General features: G+C 36.8%; 1 protein-coding gene across 3 annotated transcripts in view; it reads left to right on the forward strand.

Annotated features, from left to right (window-relative positions):
* Window positions 1-13,884, forward strand: part of MYO1B (myosin IB) — a 172,366-nt gene that overhangs the window by 102,206 nt on the left and 56,276 nt on the right. For all 3 annotated transcript variants that reach the window (XM_075179930.1, XM_075179931.1, XM_075179932.1), the window contains exon 14: window positions 12,234-12,338. In XM_075179930.1, the coding sequence (XP_075036031.1) occupies window positions 12,234-12,338 (105 nt within the window). The remainder of the gene's footprint in view (window positions 1-12,233; window positions 12,339-13,884) is intronic.

Genomic DNA, 13,884 nt, shown 5'->3' on the forward strand with positions numbered 1-13,884 from the left:
GGGTTTGGAGAAATATGAAAGCTTAAGTTCCTACCTTTATCGTGTTTTTTTGCAGGCCCATTATTATATCCGTAATGTCGTATGAACATTCTATGGACATGATTGGCAAAATCCTTTGGACCAATTGCTCCTCCAGCCCCCTCCTACATACAGAGCTATTGCTCATCATTGTAACTTTCTCAGGGAAGTAGTTGATCATTCTGCAATCACCTTGGGTATTTATCAGTGGCTTTCCCACTTCCCATCTCTTACAACATAATTACAATCTGCTATAGGCGTCTAAAAATAACTTGTTACATGTACTCGCTGTTAAATATATTGCATAAAACTTATTTAACACCACTCAATGGATTCCTCATGGGCTTTTCACCCTCCCATAGTTGTAAATGTAACCAGAATCAGGCAGTCCTCCTCCACTTCCTTCCACAATGATTGCCCAATCATTAGACATTTTTGGGTAAAAGTAAAAACAGTCACACTATCCTATTCGGTTAGCTATGTCCATTCCCTCCTGAGTGGGCAGTGCTGGGGGATTTCCCGCAGGAGCAGAGCATTACAAAAGGTGGAAGAAAGATCCTTTTAGCCCCTAATGCAGCTGCCAAAAAAAACCTCTTTTCCAAAACAGAGTAAACCCCCCCCCCCCCATAATTTTCTCTATATAAGGAGATAATGTTCTAATTATTTCAACTGAATTGGGCAGAAACTTTGTTTCCAAAAGAGCAACTATCGGAAAAGCTTCTTTGAGATGTGGAGGAGTTACATTAATATTCTCCCCAATCACTTACAAGATCAGATACAAGGGTGCATTAGTCACACGTCCTGGTATGAACTTACAGTGAGAGCAGGAGACCCTCCATTTTACTCTTAATTGTTCTGAGGTCATTACAATTGTCCACCTACCCCTCTGGGCAAACTGTAAAAGTGCAGATTATGTTACTTTTTCATGGTCTCTTTATTGTTGTTCTAACAAAACTTGTTTTATCACTAGAGAGATGATATTTTGCATTGTTACATGTTTGAATATATCTGTGATTGTACATGATGTATTAAGCTTTAATACCTTTTTTTTTTTTTTTTTTTTTTTTAAAGAAATAAAAAACAACCAAAAACTTTTTTTAAACCGATACACACACATGAATGAATAGAAAAATTATAAATATTTTATTAATAACTAAAAATATCAGCCAATGAATTACAATATATAAATTAGCAATCACTTTACTCACAGTTAGGAACGTATTTTAATTTGGTTTAGTGCTGAGAAACATTTGCAATACAAACAATATAAATAAAGTCCCTTGATAGTCGTTGTTTTTGATTATTTTCATGCATGCACTATGTGCCAATAGTAGAATACCTGCATTTACTACCTCTTTCATTGTCTTGAGAGGTATTGTTGAAGCACCGTAGGTTACAGCAATCTGGTAGAGGAGCAATTTTTGGATGAGGATATATGAATGTCCAAATGTATAAATTCAATTGTCTAAATATGGAAGACCCTGTGATGTCAATGTGAGGCAGCAGAAATTATTCTAAAAGTTCCTCTCCAAATATTAGTTGTTTTTTTTTATTACTATATTAAGCTTTAAAAAAACACTTTCACAAGATGCATGTGTACAAGCTAATTTAAGAAGAGTTGTGTAAACTGTTGTCAGGTTATCAAGAGTAAGCACGAAGAACAACAACAAATTATGTAAGAAATTTATTGTACTTTGCTTTGGCAAATTAGGTTAGGATACATGTCAGAATCTGTCATCTATGCTAATCTAATTTGACTGCTATACAATGTCTTTTGTGTAAAATAGACTGCGGCAGAGACTGTCTTTTCACTCATATGAGAGATTCCAAAGTTCTCCCCATCCTGCTCTCCTCTAGACAGTAAACTCCAAAGCATATTGGAGCTGACTCATCTGGCATCCCTTTTTTTTTTTTTTTTTTTATTATTTTTTTTTAAATTTTCATTGGCTGTTTTTGTTTTTTGTGGCCGACATTTTTCTGTTTCTGCTCTTACATAGTGCTTTTCAGGAAAGCAATCAACATTTTAACTAAATAATTTACTAGCCTAATGAGTTTTTTGAAAATGAAGGTTTAAGTAAATCTCTCTATAAATGATGAAACCATATCGGGCAAATTCTGCAGTGTGTATGCACTCACAACCAGCAGTGTAGGCAAATTTCCTAAAACTCCAAAAACATAGTAGGTTATTTAGCTGCTATGAAATTGACGTTAATCTCCATTAGTCATTCTCAGCCTGTGTGTATGTTAGGGAATTTAGACTGTAAGCTCCAATGGGGCAGGGACTGATACGAGTGAGTTCTCTGTACAGCGCTGTGGAATTAGTGGCGCTATATAAATAGCTGCTAATGATAGAGTTTACAGAGTCACAATCTGTTCAGCCAATGGTTATGACAGATGAAGAGCACAGATCTGAGAGTAAGTCTTATAAAACGGGTATAGTGTGTACACATGAATCAGCATGCTGATCGGGACTTTTTAATCATTGGTAAAATCGTTATCTATATCGCATCGGGAGAAATCCCCTAACGGCCATCATTGGCACGATAATCGGGTAAAAAAAAAAAACCTGCAGTATCTGATTGCAGGTTTTATGCTATAAAGAATTGGCAAAAAAACCCAGAAACCTAAAATGTATAACTTTTTTACTCTATCCTTAGAATAAATAGAAATTATGTATTACAAAAGTATATGAATTTATATTTTAATCCTATAAACAGCATATCAAAATCACAGCGTTGGTTAGATACAGAGAACAAGAAATAATAAATTGGCAGATATACCCTAAGGAACTCTTACATGAAAAGCCTGACTGTATAATTAGGAGCTAATATTCCGCATAGCAACCAGTCATGATCTGAGTCGCTTATAATAGTCGCAGTGCTTATAGGAAATGGTACCTTAATGCAAAAAACTATGGGTCTGGGCAGAGACTCTGGAAAGTTTGCATTATCATATGGTGGTCACCGTACACATTGTCGAAGTCAGTAAATTGGATAAAGTCATTTCAATTAAAGTCTAGCAAACTTGGTTGTCTTTGTCTGAAAAGATGCGTACGGTACGCTATGACGTACAAGGGCACGCTACGGCGTGAAAGGGCGTACGCATCCACTACACGTGGCAGCAACAGTAATTGGTCTTTTACCATACATTCGCACAAACACGCATACTTATAAAATAGTACACATTATTGGTATTTGCAACACATAGTCAGTTATGTCGAAATATAGTAGTATTTATATGTTATATCAGAGTTACATGCATATTAGTGAAATACACAGAACGGGTTAAAGGAATAACATCATGAGTGGTATCATAATAAACCTTGTTACATATCCTACTGTTTGGTGCGCTCTGCGAGGGAATCGCAGAGTGCATACGCAAGTTATGAATGATAGGGAATTATGAACCACTTAAGACTAAGGAATTCTGGCGGGAAGAGCAGAGCATACCCCCTGCAGAGATGACCCCCTCCTTTGGATTCCTTAGGATGAACCAGCCAATGATTGACGACCCCTTGGACATTCCTGAGACCCGGACCAATAGATGCAAGCCATACCATCTTCATTGTATTACTGTATTTGATTGTGTATATAAGCAGCAGCTTGTGATCCAGAGTGCAGACTTCTTGTCCCCAGACTTCAGGATTGAATGACTGCACTGGATCCAGAGCGCCTGCGATAAGTAACGGCTGTATTTACTATTACTTCGCTTGAGCATATTTTTTCCACTTATTGCGAATAAATCTTTGTGCGTTGGAAACACAAATCGAGGTTCGACAATCGTTATTGGTTAGCGACAATACGCACATAACAACATTACAGTTTGTAAAACGTGTATGTGAAACATTCCTTATTTAATAGTTTATCCAGGTGCTTACTTCCTCTTATCACTTAACCTAAAGTTGTATTTTGCTCATAAGTTCATGTACAGAAATAGAAACATATGCACTTTCACAGAGTTCAAAATATTGAAAACGAGTAGATGGAATGATACGTAGTATATAACACTATCACTTAGGATAAGTAAAATGAAAAAAAAAAACAAGCCAATTCTTTAGATAAGTCAATACAGACAAATCTTGTTCAGGTCATAGACTATGACTGACTAATAGGATCTAGGCACATTACTTATGTGATTACGCTAAAAAAAAAATCACTTGCTTGCAAACTTAGTTCATGACTTAAATTAAGTACTATAGGTCCCACACTGTACCCACTAATAGTTACTAAAATCTGAACGTAGAACTCCATATTTGTAATTAAAAACTGTATATACTAAAGATCTACCAACAATATAAAACAGATATGTGCAGCTCTGATAATAGTACATGCAAAGTGCAGACAGAGATTTTCAAATGTATTGTCTGGTTATGAGAATTCACAATGATGTGTATAAAATTATGAATGTCATTCTTCAGCACACATTGTGAACCCTGATACTCCATTGTCACCATTATTTGAGCACGTGGTAGTAGAATTTTATCCTGTGTAGGAGTTTTTGGCATAAAGCGTGTATATAATATAGGGAGACAAATACAGGAAAAATAACTACAAAAGATACTCTCAAGTTTATCGAGATGCAGTGATAACCAGGAAGAGGTTCTGGACTGATGATTCGAAGAGCAAAATCCTGGGCTGGAAGCAAACATAGAGTGGTTGATAATCCAGGCACAGGCTCGGAGCTGACGGCAGACAGTGTGGTCAGTATTCCAGGTACAGTAACAGGATTTGAAAAAAAGGCACTAAACGGGAGTGCAAGGGCAAAGCACCTATGATGGACATGGGCAGCCAGAACTCCATGCCATTTTAAAATCAGGGAGCCAAGCAGAGGAAAGCAGCTGTTGTCCTAGTGCATTTCACCCTTCGTTCTTAACAGTACATCCCCTGAGGATGATTTAAGAGACCCCTAAAAAGAGGTTTCTCAGGAAAACGTCTATGAAGGGATTCTTTCAATATTTGCGCATGAGGCTTGTTGGAAGAATCTTGTGATCTTTCTTCAGGGCCATATCCCTTCGAAGTACGAAATAGAACTGGCCACAAGACCATTTAGAGTCTAAGAGATCTTTTCGATAACATATTTTGGTTTCTCCTCAATCATGACTGGAGGAGATCTGAAAGGTCGCTTCCTAAAAAAACCTACACTGAAATACAGGATTAAGCAAAGATCTGTGGAAAATTATAGGGAACTTCATACAAATGGTTAAGTCAAATTGGAGGAGAGCAGATTCTTTTTTTAAATAATTGTATAATGTCCATTAAATCTGGGTCCCAACTTCTGTGATGGTTGATGTAATTTAATATTACTTGCTGTCAACCATAATCTGTCACTTACTTTAGGATTACAATGTCTGCAGTGAAGAGCCTAAAATTACTTTGACTGGAAAGCAGCATGAATCAATTATGTCTGTTTGGGGTTTCCCCCCCACCCCCCAATTGGACTTCATATACTTTGTGGCCAAACACATTTGTCATATCTGTTAATTATTGAATTGAGATGTTTTGATCAGACCTGTTGCCAGAGGTGTATAAAGTCAAGCACCTAGTCTTGCTGTCTCCTTTTGTAAACATTTGTGATAGGGAAGAGCTCAGTGACTTCAAGCGTGATTAGGAAGAGCTCAGTGACTTCAAGTATGGTACTGTGATAGAATGCCACCTTTGCAAGATTGTTCATGAAATTTCATCCCTACTGGTTATTCCACGATCAACTGTAAGTAATATTATTAGAAAGGGGAAGCGTTTAGGAACAACAGCATCTTGGCCACAAAGCAGAAGACCACGTAAAATCACAGACCAGGGTCAACGACTGCTAAGGCGCATGGTGTGTAAAAGTCACCAATGCTCTGCTAATTCCATAGCTGAAGAGTTCCGAACTTCCACTGACATTAATGTAAGCACTGAAACTCTGTGACTGGAGCTTAATGGAATTGGTTTCCATGGCCGAGCAGCTGCATGCAAGCTTCACATCACCAAGACCAATGCCAAGCGTTGGGTGGAGTGGTGTAAAGCACACCAACACTGGACTATGGAGCTGTGGAAACGTGTTCTGTTGAGTGGCGAATCATGCATCTCTGTTTGGCATTCAGATGGGCGAGTCTGGGTTTGGCCGATGCCGGGAGAACATTAACTGCATTATGCCAACTGTGAAGTTTGGTGGAGGAGGGATAATGGCATGGGGCCATTTTCAGGATTTGAGCTAGGCCTCTAATCTCCAGTAAAGGGAAATGTTAATGCTTTAGCATACCAAGTCATTTTGGACAAGCTTTGCTTCCAACTTTGTGGCAACAGTTTGGCTAAGGTCCTTTTGTATTCCAACATGACTGTGTCCCAGTGCACAAAGCAAGGACTATAAAGACATGGTTTGATGAGTTCGGTGTGGAAGAGCCTTAATTGGCCCACACAGAGCCCTGACCTCAACGGTACCAAACACCTTTGGGATGAACTGGAACTGAGATTGTGAGTCAGGCCTTCTTGTCCAACATCAGTGCCTGACCTCATAAATGCTCTACAGAATGAATGGGCACAAATTTCCACAGAAACACTCCAACATCTTGTGGAAAGCTTTCCAAGAAGAGTGGAAGCATTTATCGCTGTAAAAGGGGGACCAACTCCATTTTAAAGTATATGTATTTGAATACAATGTCATTACAGTCCATGTGTAATTGTCAAGCCTCCAAATACTTTTGTCCATATAGAGTATATCAAGGTAGTCAGACATGCCTCAATTGAAGGCTGAAATACAGAAAAATAATAAGACTTGGGATGCAATATATAGACACCGTAAAAAGGGAACCATCTGTGGATACATGGGAAGAATTATTGTTTGCAAATTCCAGCAGAAACAACGATCAATTATTATGAACTTTGGAAACGGAGCATCTTTGGTACTGCTCTAAAACCAGTTCACCCATTCGGATTGGGTTTTAGGTTAATAAGCAGTTGAAAGATTAAAAATCAGTACCCAAGTTACTATAAAATTTGTTCCAGGATATTGAGATAAATTGTGAACCCTGTCAGAGTTTTCGGGAATGCCATGTGATCTCACAATATGTTGTACAAAAGGTGACGCTAGGGTCTTGGCAGAAGGCAGGGACTGATGTGAATGAGTTCTCTGTACAGCACTGCAGAATTAGTGGCACTATATAAGTTAATATATGTTGATGAAGGCAGCCCCATGAAAGATACAAAGTCTTGCCGAACCTGTCCACTACTACCCAAATAGTGGTATAACTATTGGATTGAACTAGCTCTACAATGAAATCAATTGAGCGATGAGGCCACAACCTACTGAGTGCTGGTAAGCGCAAGAATTGTCCAGGTGAATGGGTCTTAGGATTTTGGTTTCAAGAACAAAGTCCTTTTTGCGTTTATGCCTCTCTTCATGGTAGACCACTATAAAAAAAAACAAAAAAACCCACGAAGTTAATCCAGATCCAAAACCAAAACACGGGGGTCAGTAAACATCTCTAGTCAGAAGTCACCTTAAATTATAATTGTTTTGAATTAAGATGGGAAACGAAATCCAGTGATAAAGTATGACCCTCATCCCAAGTAATTAATACACCACCTATATGATGGCCATAGAGCACTAGGATTTCCCCATATGGGCCACTCTATATATGTTCTTCCTCAAATTTGCCCATGTGAAGTTTGGCAAAGCTTGGAACACACCTAATGCCCATGGCCTTCCACAGTGTCTGTAAATGATAAGTGTTAACAAAAATTATTGTGCTTAAGGATAAAATGGACTCCAAAAGAACTTTATGTTGCCTCCCTGAGATCCTCTCATCCCTGGACAAATGTGTGCTTACCGAGTCTACACCAGTTCCATGGGGATGGGGTGCCAAGAGACATCCCCTGTCAATTTGAGAAGATTCATAGCGTGCCAGATGTAGGATCTCAGGGCGGCAAAGTGTCCCTGAAAGAAGTGATGGACAAAATTGTAAAAAAAATAAATATTCTCAACAACATTATTGTGCAAGAATATCCACTGTATTTGGTGTTTTCTCTTACATTCTGAGTATGCATCAATGTTTGGATGATTAATTTTTCACTGTGAACTTTTAGAACACAGTTAATGGGAGACTAGACAGATGTTCTTGCTCTAACCTCAAGAATTCACACTCTCTAATTTGTCTATTCAAAGGGGAGAACAGGTAGTTGGCCATTGAAATCTGTTTTGTTTACATTACTATATGTATAATGGTATATACAAAGCTGTATTCACTGTCTTACCTCTGCTTCTTTATTCTCAAATTTAAATTCAGATATGGCAAGTATACTGTTGCTTACCTTTGCTTTAAGTTAGTGGTTCTCTAATGTAGCCTCATCTTGTGAAGAATGACTTGATACACTGAAAGCTGTGTGCAAATCCAATAGCTATTGCTATAACAGTCTGCAAATTCTTGTAAGAGGCTGGTACCTATTGCTCATATAATGCATTGTACCCATAACGTTACGTAGAAGAACATATAATAGACAATGGGGCAGATTCAGAGTGCGTACTATGCCAATTTACGTAGTGTAATGTAATTTAGAATATTTGACTAATAATATTGGTCTCATTTATAGTTGTTAGTAAATCAAGCTAGAAGGTGTAATGTTACACCTTAGAAATACCATGTTGAGTTGCAGGGAGGTACATTTAAAATGCATGGACAGATTTAGAGTTGAGAATTGACATGTACTAGCTCCACTCTAAATCGCAGTGTTAAAATAAAGCTGCACAGTATAAATGTAACCTATTATTTATGACTCCAGACTTATCCATAATCTGCTGTATTTCAAAAATGAACATTATTTGGTGTATTGTTGTTCTTCATACAATCCTTTTAATGTTATTTTCAAAAATGGTTACGTTGCTTACAATCAGTTTAAAATAGCTTATTGTTGGTTGTGTTCATTGGTTGGAAAAATATTCCCCAACATAAAGCATAGTTTGTGTGTGTTGAAAATGTTTTCTATTACATCTGTACTGTGACAAGTTTGCACTATATCTAATATCTTGGAACTGACTGTACTTTCTGTGGTTTCTCACTTTTTTTTGCCCAGAATTCAGTAAGTATTACTCATGTTACAACGAGTGTTTCTTTGCATGCTTTGTGTAAATTAAATCAGCTTGAATCAGTTCTAATGCAAATACAACAATAATGTAGTGTGTGGACTGCTGTGTGCTTGGTATTACTTCTGCTCTTTCTTTCTTTATACCTTATACATCGTATATTTCCTGCTGGTTGATGAAACATCTGTGAAAGATGTTTCCCAGGCTGCTTGTCTTTTTCTGTACATGGTTTTGTTTTGCAGTGGCTAGATCTATAGTTATAACTTACAGAATGTTATGTTCCGTTTTGGAGCTGCAATTTTTATGTTTTAATCATCAGTACAGATGCTTAAAATAACTCTCCATCTATGCATATATTCGGAGAGTGCTATATATAAATGGAAAACATGCCTTCATAATGGCCATATGCTTTCCTGGCTTTTGTGATGTTTTTGTATAATACAGATACTCTGTAAACATTTGGAACTTGTGACTGGTTGAGGATCAAGGGAGATGTACTTTAGTAACACTTTTTGAATACAATACTTGGCCAATTGCTGTAAAGATCACAACTTATGGTTAGTAAATAGAGTCGGAAGGTGACCACTATTAGCTCTTGTGTTGCATCATCTTTCAATAGCGTTAATGGACAGCAGTGTTGCTTGAATTTTGATCAAGCATATTGGCCAGAACGTCAGGATCTTCTGTAGTGTGGCCAGCAGTGATCTTGTCATCTACCGCCCACTCAGGCTCAGTGACAGAATAGAAATGTGTGGCTAGCATTAAAGCCTGTCCTTTATATGGATGATCATGTTATAAATTATTTTCAAATCGAAGCACTTTTTATTGACGACAAACCCATTTCATCTTTATTAAATTTATCCTATTTTATGACACTGTACTGATTTTGGCGTAATGATCACAAGTGATAAATATGTATATATGTGACACAAAAAAGTAATGATACTAGTAAAACTGCTACTAGACAAATATACAGGGTATGTCAGCAGCAATACCGAACAAGTATTCGTATCAAGGTCCAATGTTTATAGCGCTCTCCTGTAGGAATTTAGTGTTGTTCCCAGCAATGGAATGCAGATAACACAAGAAGGAATATTTCATTTTCTTACCCTAGAAAGGTCCCGAGTTCAGCTTTAGTTCAACTCTGGACCTCTGTAATAGGGATTTCTAGGGTAAGAAAATTAAGTCTTCCTTCTCCTGTTATCTGCATTCCATTGCTGGAAACAATGCTACATTTCTACACGAGAGAGCTATAAACATTGGACCTTGATACTAATACATGTCTGGTATTGCTGCCGACATACCCTGTATATTTGCATAGTAACAGTTATACTAGTATCATTAGTTTATCGTGTCGCATATATACATATTTATCACCACCTCTCAGTACAGTGTAATATATTATATTTTAAGAGGTGCTGGATATATATATATATATATATATATATATATATATATATATATATATATATATACACACACACGAGAGCGCCCTAACCCCCTTTACTTTTCCTATTTTATAAATGTACTATAGAATATGTAATATATGAAATTCACCCAAAACATGAATTCTTATCATGAAAAACATGTAAATATGGGAGATTAAGGTCAGAATTTAAACTTTTCATGACCTGTTACTGCCAATTTGTTACAAAGTAAAGTGTAACATTTCTTCCTCTTGCAACACAAACTGCAAAAAGAAATACACACCCTACCTAAACGAAGGCGTTTAAATAGCAAAGTAAAGCCTGCTCTTTCATGGCCTGTGTATAATAGATTCCGTGAGTATCTTTTCCTTAAAACTCCTCTACTGTCCAATGTATACCCAATAGTTTGCCCCATGCCCAAATAACTAATTCAATACACTGGAATGTATTTATAGCCACAGCAGTTTTATCTTTGTCACACTAATGTATGAAAGACCCCAAAAATCCTTCTCATCTTGCCAGTGGAAAACGGGCTCATAAACATAACTCAAAGAAAACTGAACATACCTGCCACAAAAAAATATATATCCACTTAATGTTGACCTAATTACTGTACATATGTTGTATTTTCTTTCAGTCTACTGACTACCTGCCTATTCTTTTTCCCCTTTTAATTCTCTACTCTCCATTTTGAGCCAGAGCAAATCTCATGCCTGTATCACTATAGCTGCTCTACTTAGGGTGGTGTTACACAGGCACTTTGCTAGGGTTGTTTTTATTTACTTTTAAGCATGTATTCAAATGCATTTAATCGCACCAGTGCTGACAGGTTGAAGTGAAGGGGGAATACTCTTCCAATGTTAGATTAAACCAGTTAAAGTCTGAAGATTCTGTATGCAACGTTTCGTGAGCTTAATAACGCTCGTGTGACAAATGAAGTTACTGATTATATGGTGGTATGCCATACCGCCATTTGTCCTACAACCTTCATTGTAAAACTATAAAATTCCTTTCACTTTTTTCCATACCATCACTACATTTTCATTTCGGCCACTGTTCACACCCCTTTAGCTACTGTTTACATGGGTGTGGTTATAACTGTTTTTGATTGATAGAGGAGGAAATGCAACACCATGTAATAAAGTAATAGGCAATTCAAAATCAAAATAAACAGTGCTTCATATTTGAAACATCCTCATCCTTTACAGGAATTTAAGTTTTGTGGTTGTCAATAAGGTTTATCCATTTAAATAAATAAGAAACTAAAAGATCAACATACAAGATTGGGCTATGTATTTGCATTTTTGCATTTATAATGCAATAGGAGGCAACATGTTTCTTTCCCTGTGATTTGTGTGCATGGTATCGGCTCATGAATTTTGGCAGACTTTCTGATACAAATGATTTTAATAATCATCATGGCTGCATGCACAACAATGCAGTAAAATAATAATAATAATGATAATAATAATATGCAAGTTCAATGCTACTAAATATTTAAGAGGGAAAACGACACTTAAGGGCCGAATAAAAGAGACCAAAACGAGGACATTTTGAAAGGACATGGGAACAGGGAGTTTGGGTCCTAAGGAGTGTCCATCCTCAGGAGTTTGGAGGTATGACTATAATTTGGTGTAATTGTAAAAGAAATTGAAAAAATAATGAGGTGTTGTCATGTCTCGGTGCTGATTTATGGGGCCATGGAATGACTCCTATTGTACATATTCACAGGAGAACAGTTTTGAGCAGTTTATCATCAACTACTGTAATGAGAAGCTACAGCAGATCTTCATTGAGTTGACCCTGAAGGAGGAACAGGAAGAATATATACGTGAGGTAAAGTGGACTATTACCATCTTTTTTTAAAACCATTGATAACACTACAAAAATATATTAATCCAGTTAGAAAAGGGGACCTTTTTTTATCAAAAGCTTACAATCTAAATCAATAGTGGACTTCATTCCAGGGGCACTGGTGTTTTTATCATATAATGTGTGGAAAGTCCTTGAGCAGAGTTATCTTTTTATATTTAATGTTCTTTTGGACTATAGATTATATTTCATTTTCTCTTACCACTGTAGCCTCCATGGGAACTCTCCTTTATACCACTAAATGCAATTATCAGAAATAAGGATTTTGGTGCAGAATACTTAATGAATGTAAATACTCACATATGAATTGGATTATATTTTCAATTCAGAGCTTTTGTCCATTTCAGTTCCAGTATACTGTCCGTTTTTACATATGAATGAGTTCTTAGTAACTACCCATTGTTTGTGATATACAGACAGATACACATGAAATGTATTTGCTTATGCAAATTTGAATTTGCATCCCTGTGTCAAGGTCCTGCATAACAAAATGGGTGCAAAGAATCTTCCTGAACCAAGTGTTTGTGTTTGTGTGTGTGTGTGTGTGTGTGTGTGTGTGTGTGTGTATGTGTATATGACTGGGCATAACCTTTATATAAATTGTCTGCGTTAGTACAAATTTTGAAGGGGAATGTTATGATGGCCTATATTATGGGATGCATAGCAAAATTTTGATTGGTTGCTATAGGCAACATGTCCACTTTTTCAAACCCGCAGTTTAGGAAATATACCCCTTGGAATGTATAAAGTATGATATACTGTAATCAAGATGGAATATGTACTATTAAACAGAGAAAATAAAGACCATTTGCTATACATAATGCCACATACACATTTGTAGAACATTTCTTTAATACTTTAGTAGTATTGTAAAATAAACAAATGCAAAAAAATTACTACATGTTCCTGAGTAAATATTTATGTGGTAAGTTTAATAAAAATTGCTTGTTTTGCTAATGTCGACAACTCGTGATTTAGAGGGACATCAATATCTGGATGGAAACTTCATTAAGAAGATGTTTGTTCAGCAGCTGGGTCAGCTCAAAAATCAGCAAGACATGGATCTCTTGTATCTCTAGAGTCTATAGAGTCAAACTGCCCAACTTGGATAACAAATGTATGATAGGAGCCCTCCAGCAAAACCCTTTTTTTTCCCCTAAAGGGTTCCTGCAATTTTTTTCCTCTTAAAGCATAAATGTTTGTACTGATGGCACATTGATAAAGTGAAACAATGTCCAGGCTTCTATTAGCAGCTTAAGACTGGAGTGGATGTATGCCTGGAAAGCTGTTAATAATGGCTTAAAGGAAACTGTTTCAGCTAAGAAAGGGTCTTTAACCTCCATTTCTAGAATAATGTTCTGATAATACTGAGTTAACAAGGATTGTTCAGAGTGGAAGACTAAATGGCATCAACTTAATTAATTAGCTGTGCCAGAATAGGGATGACTTGTGCTATGATGGTGGTATAGATTCCATCCAGCAGAATAGTTTGTTTGTTCTATATAAAGTA

Source organism: Mixophyes fleayi, chromosome 7 (genome assembly GCF_038048845.1).
Source record: "Mixophyes fleayi isolate aMixFle1 chromosome 7, aMixFle1.hap1, whole genome shotgun sequence".
Lineage (NCBI taxonomy): Eukaryota > Metazoa > Chordata > Amphibia > Anura > Limnodynastidae > Mixophyes > Mixophyes fleayi.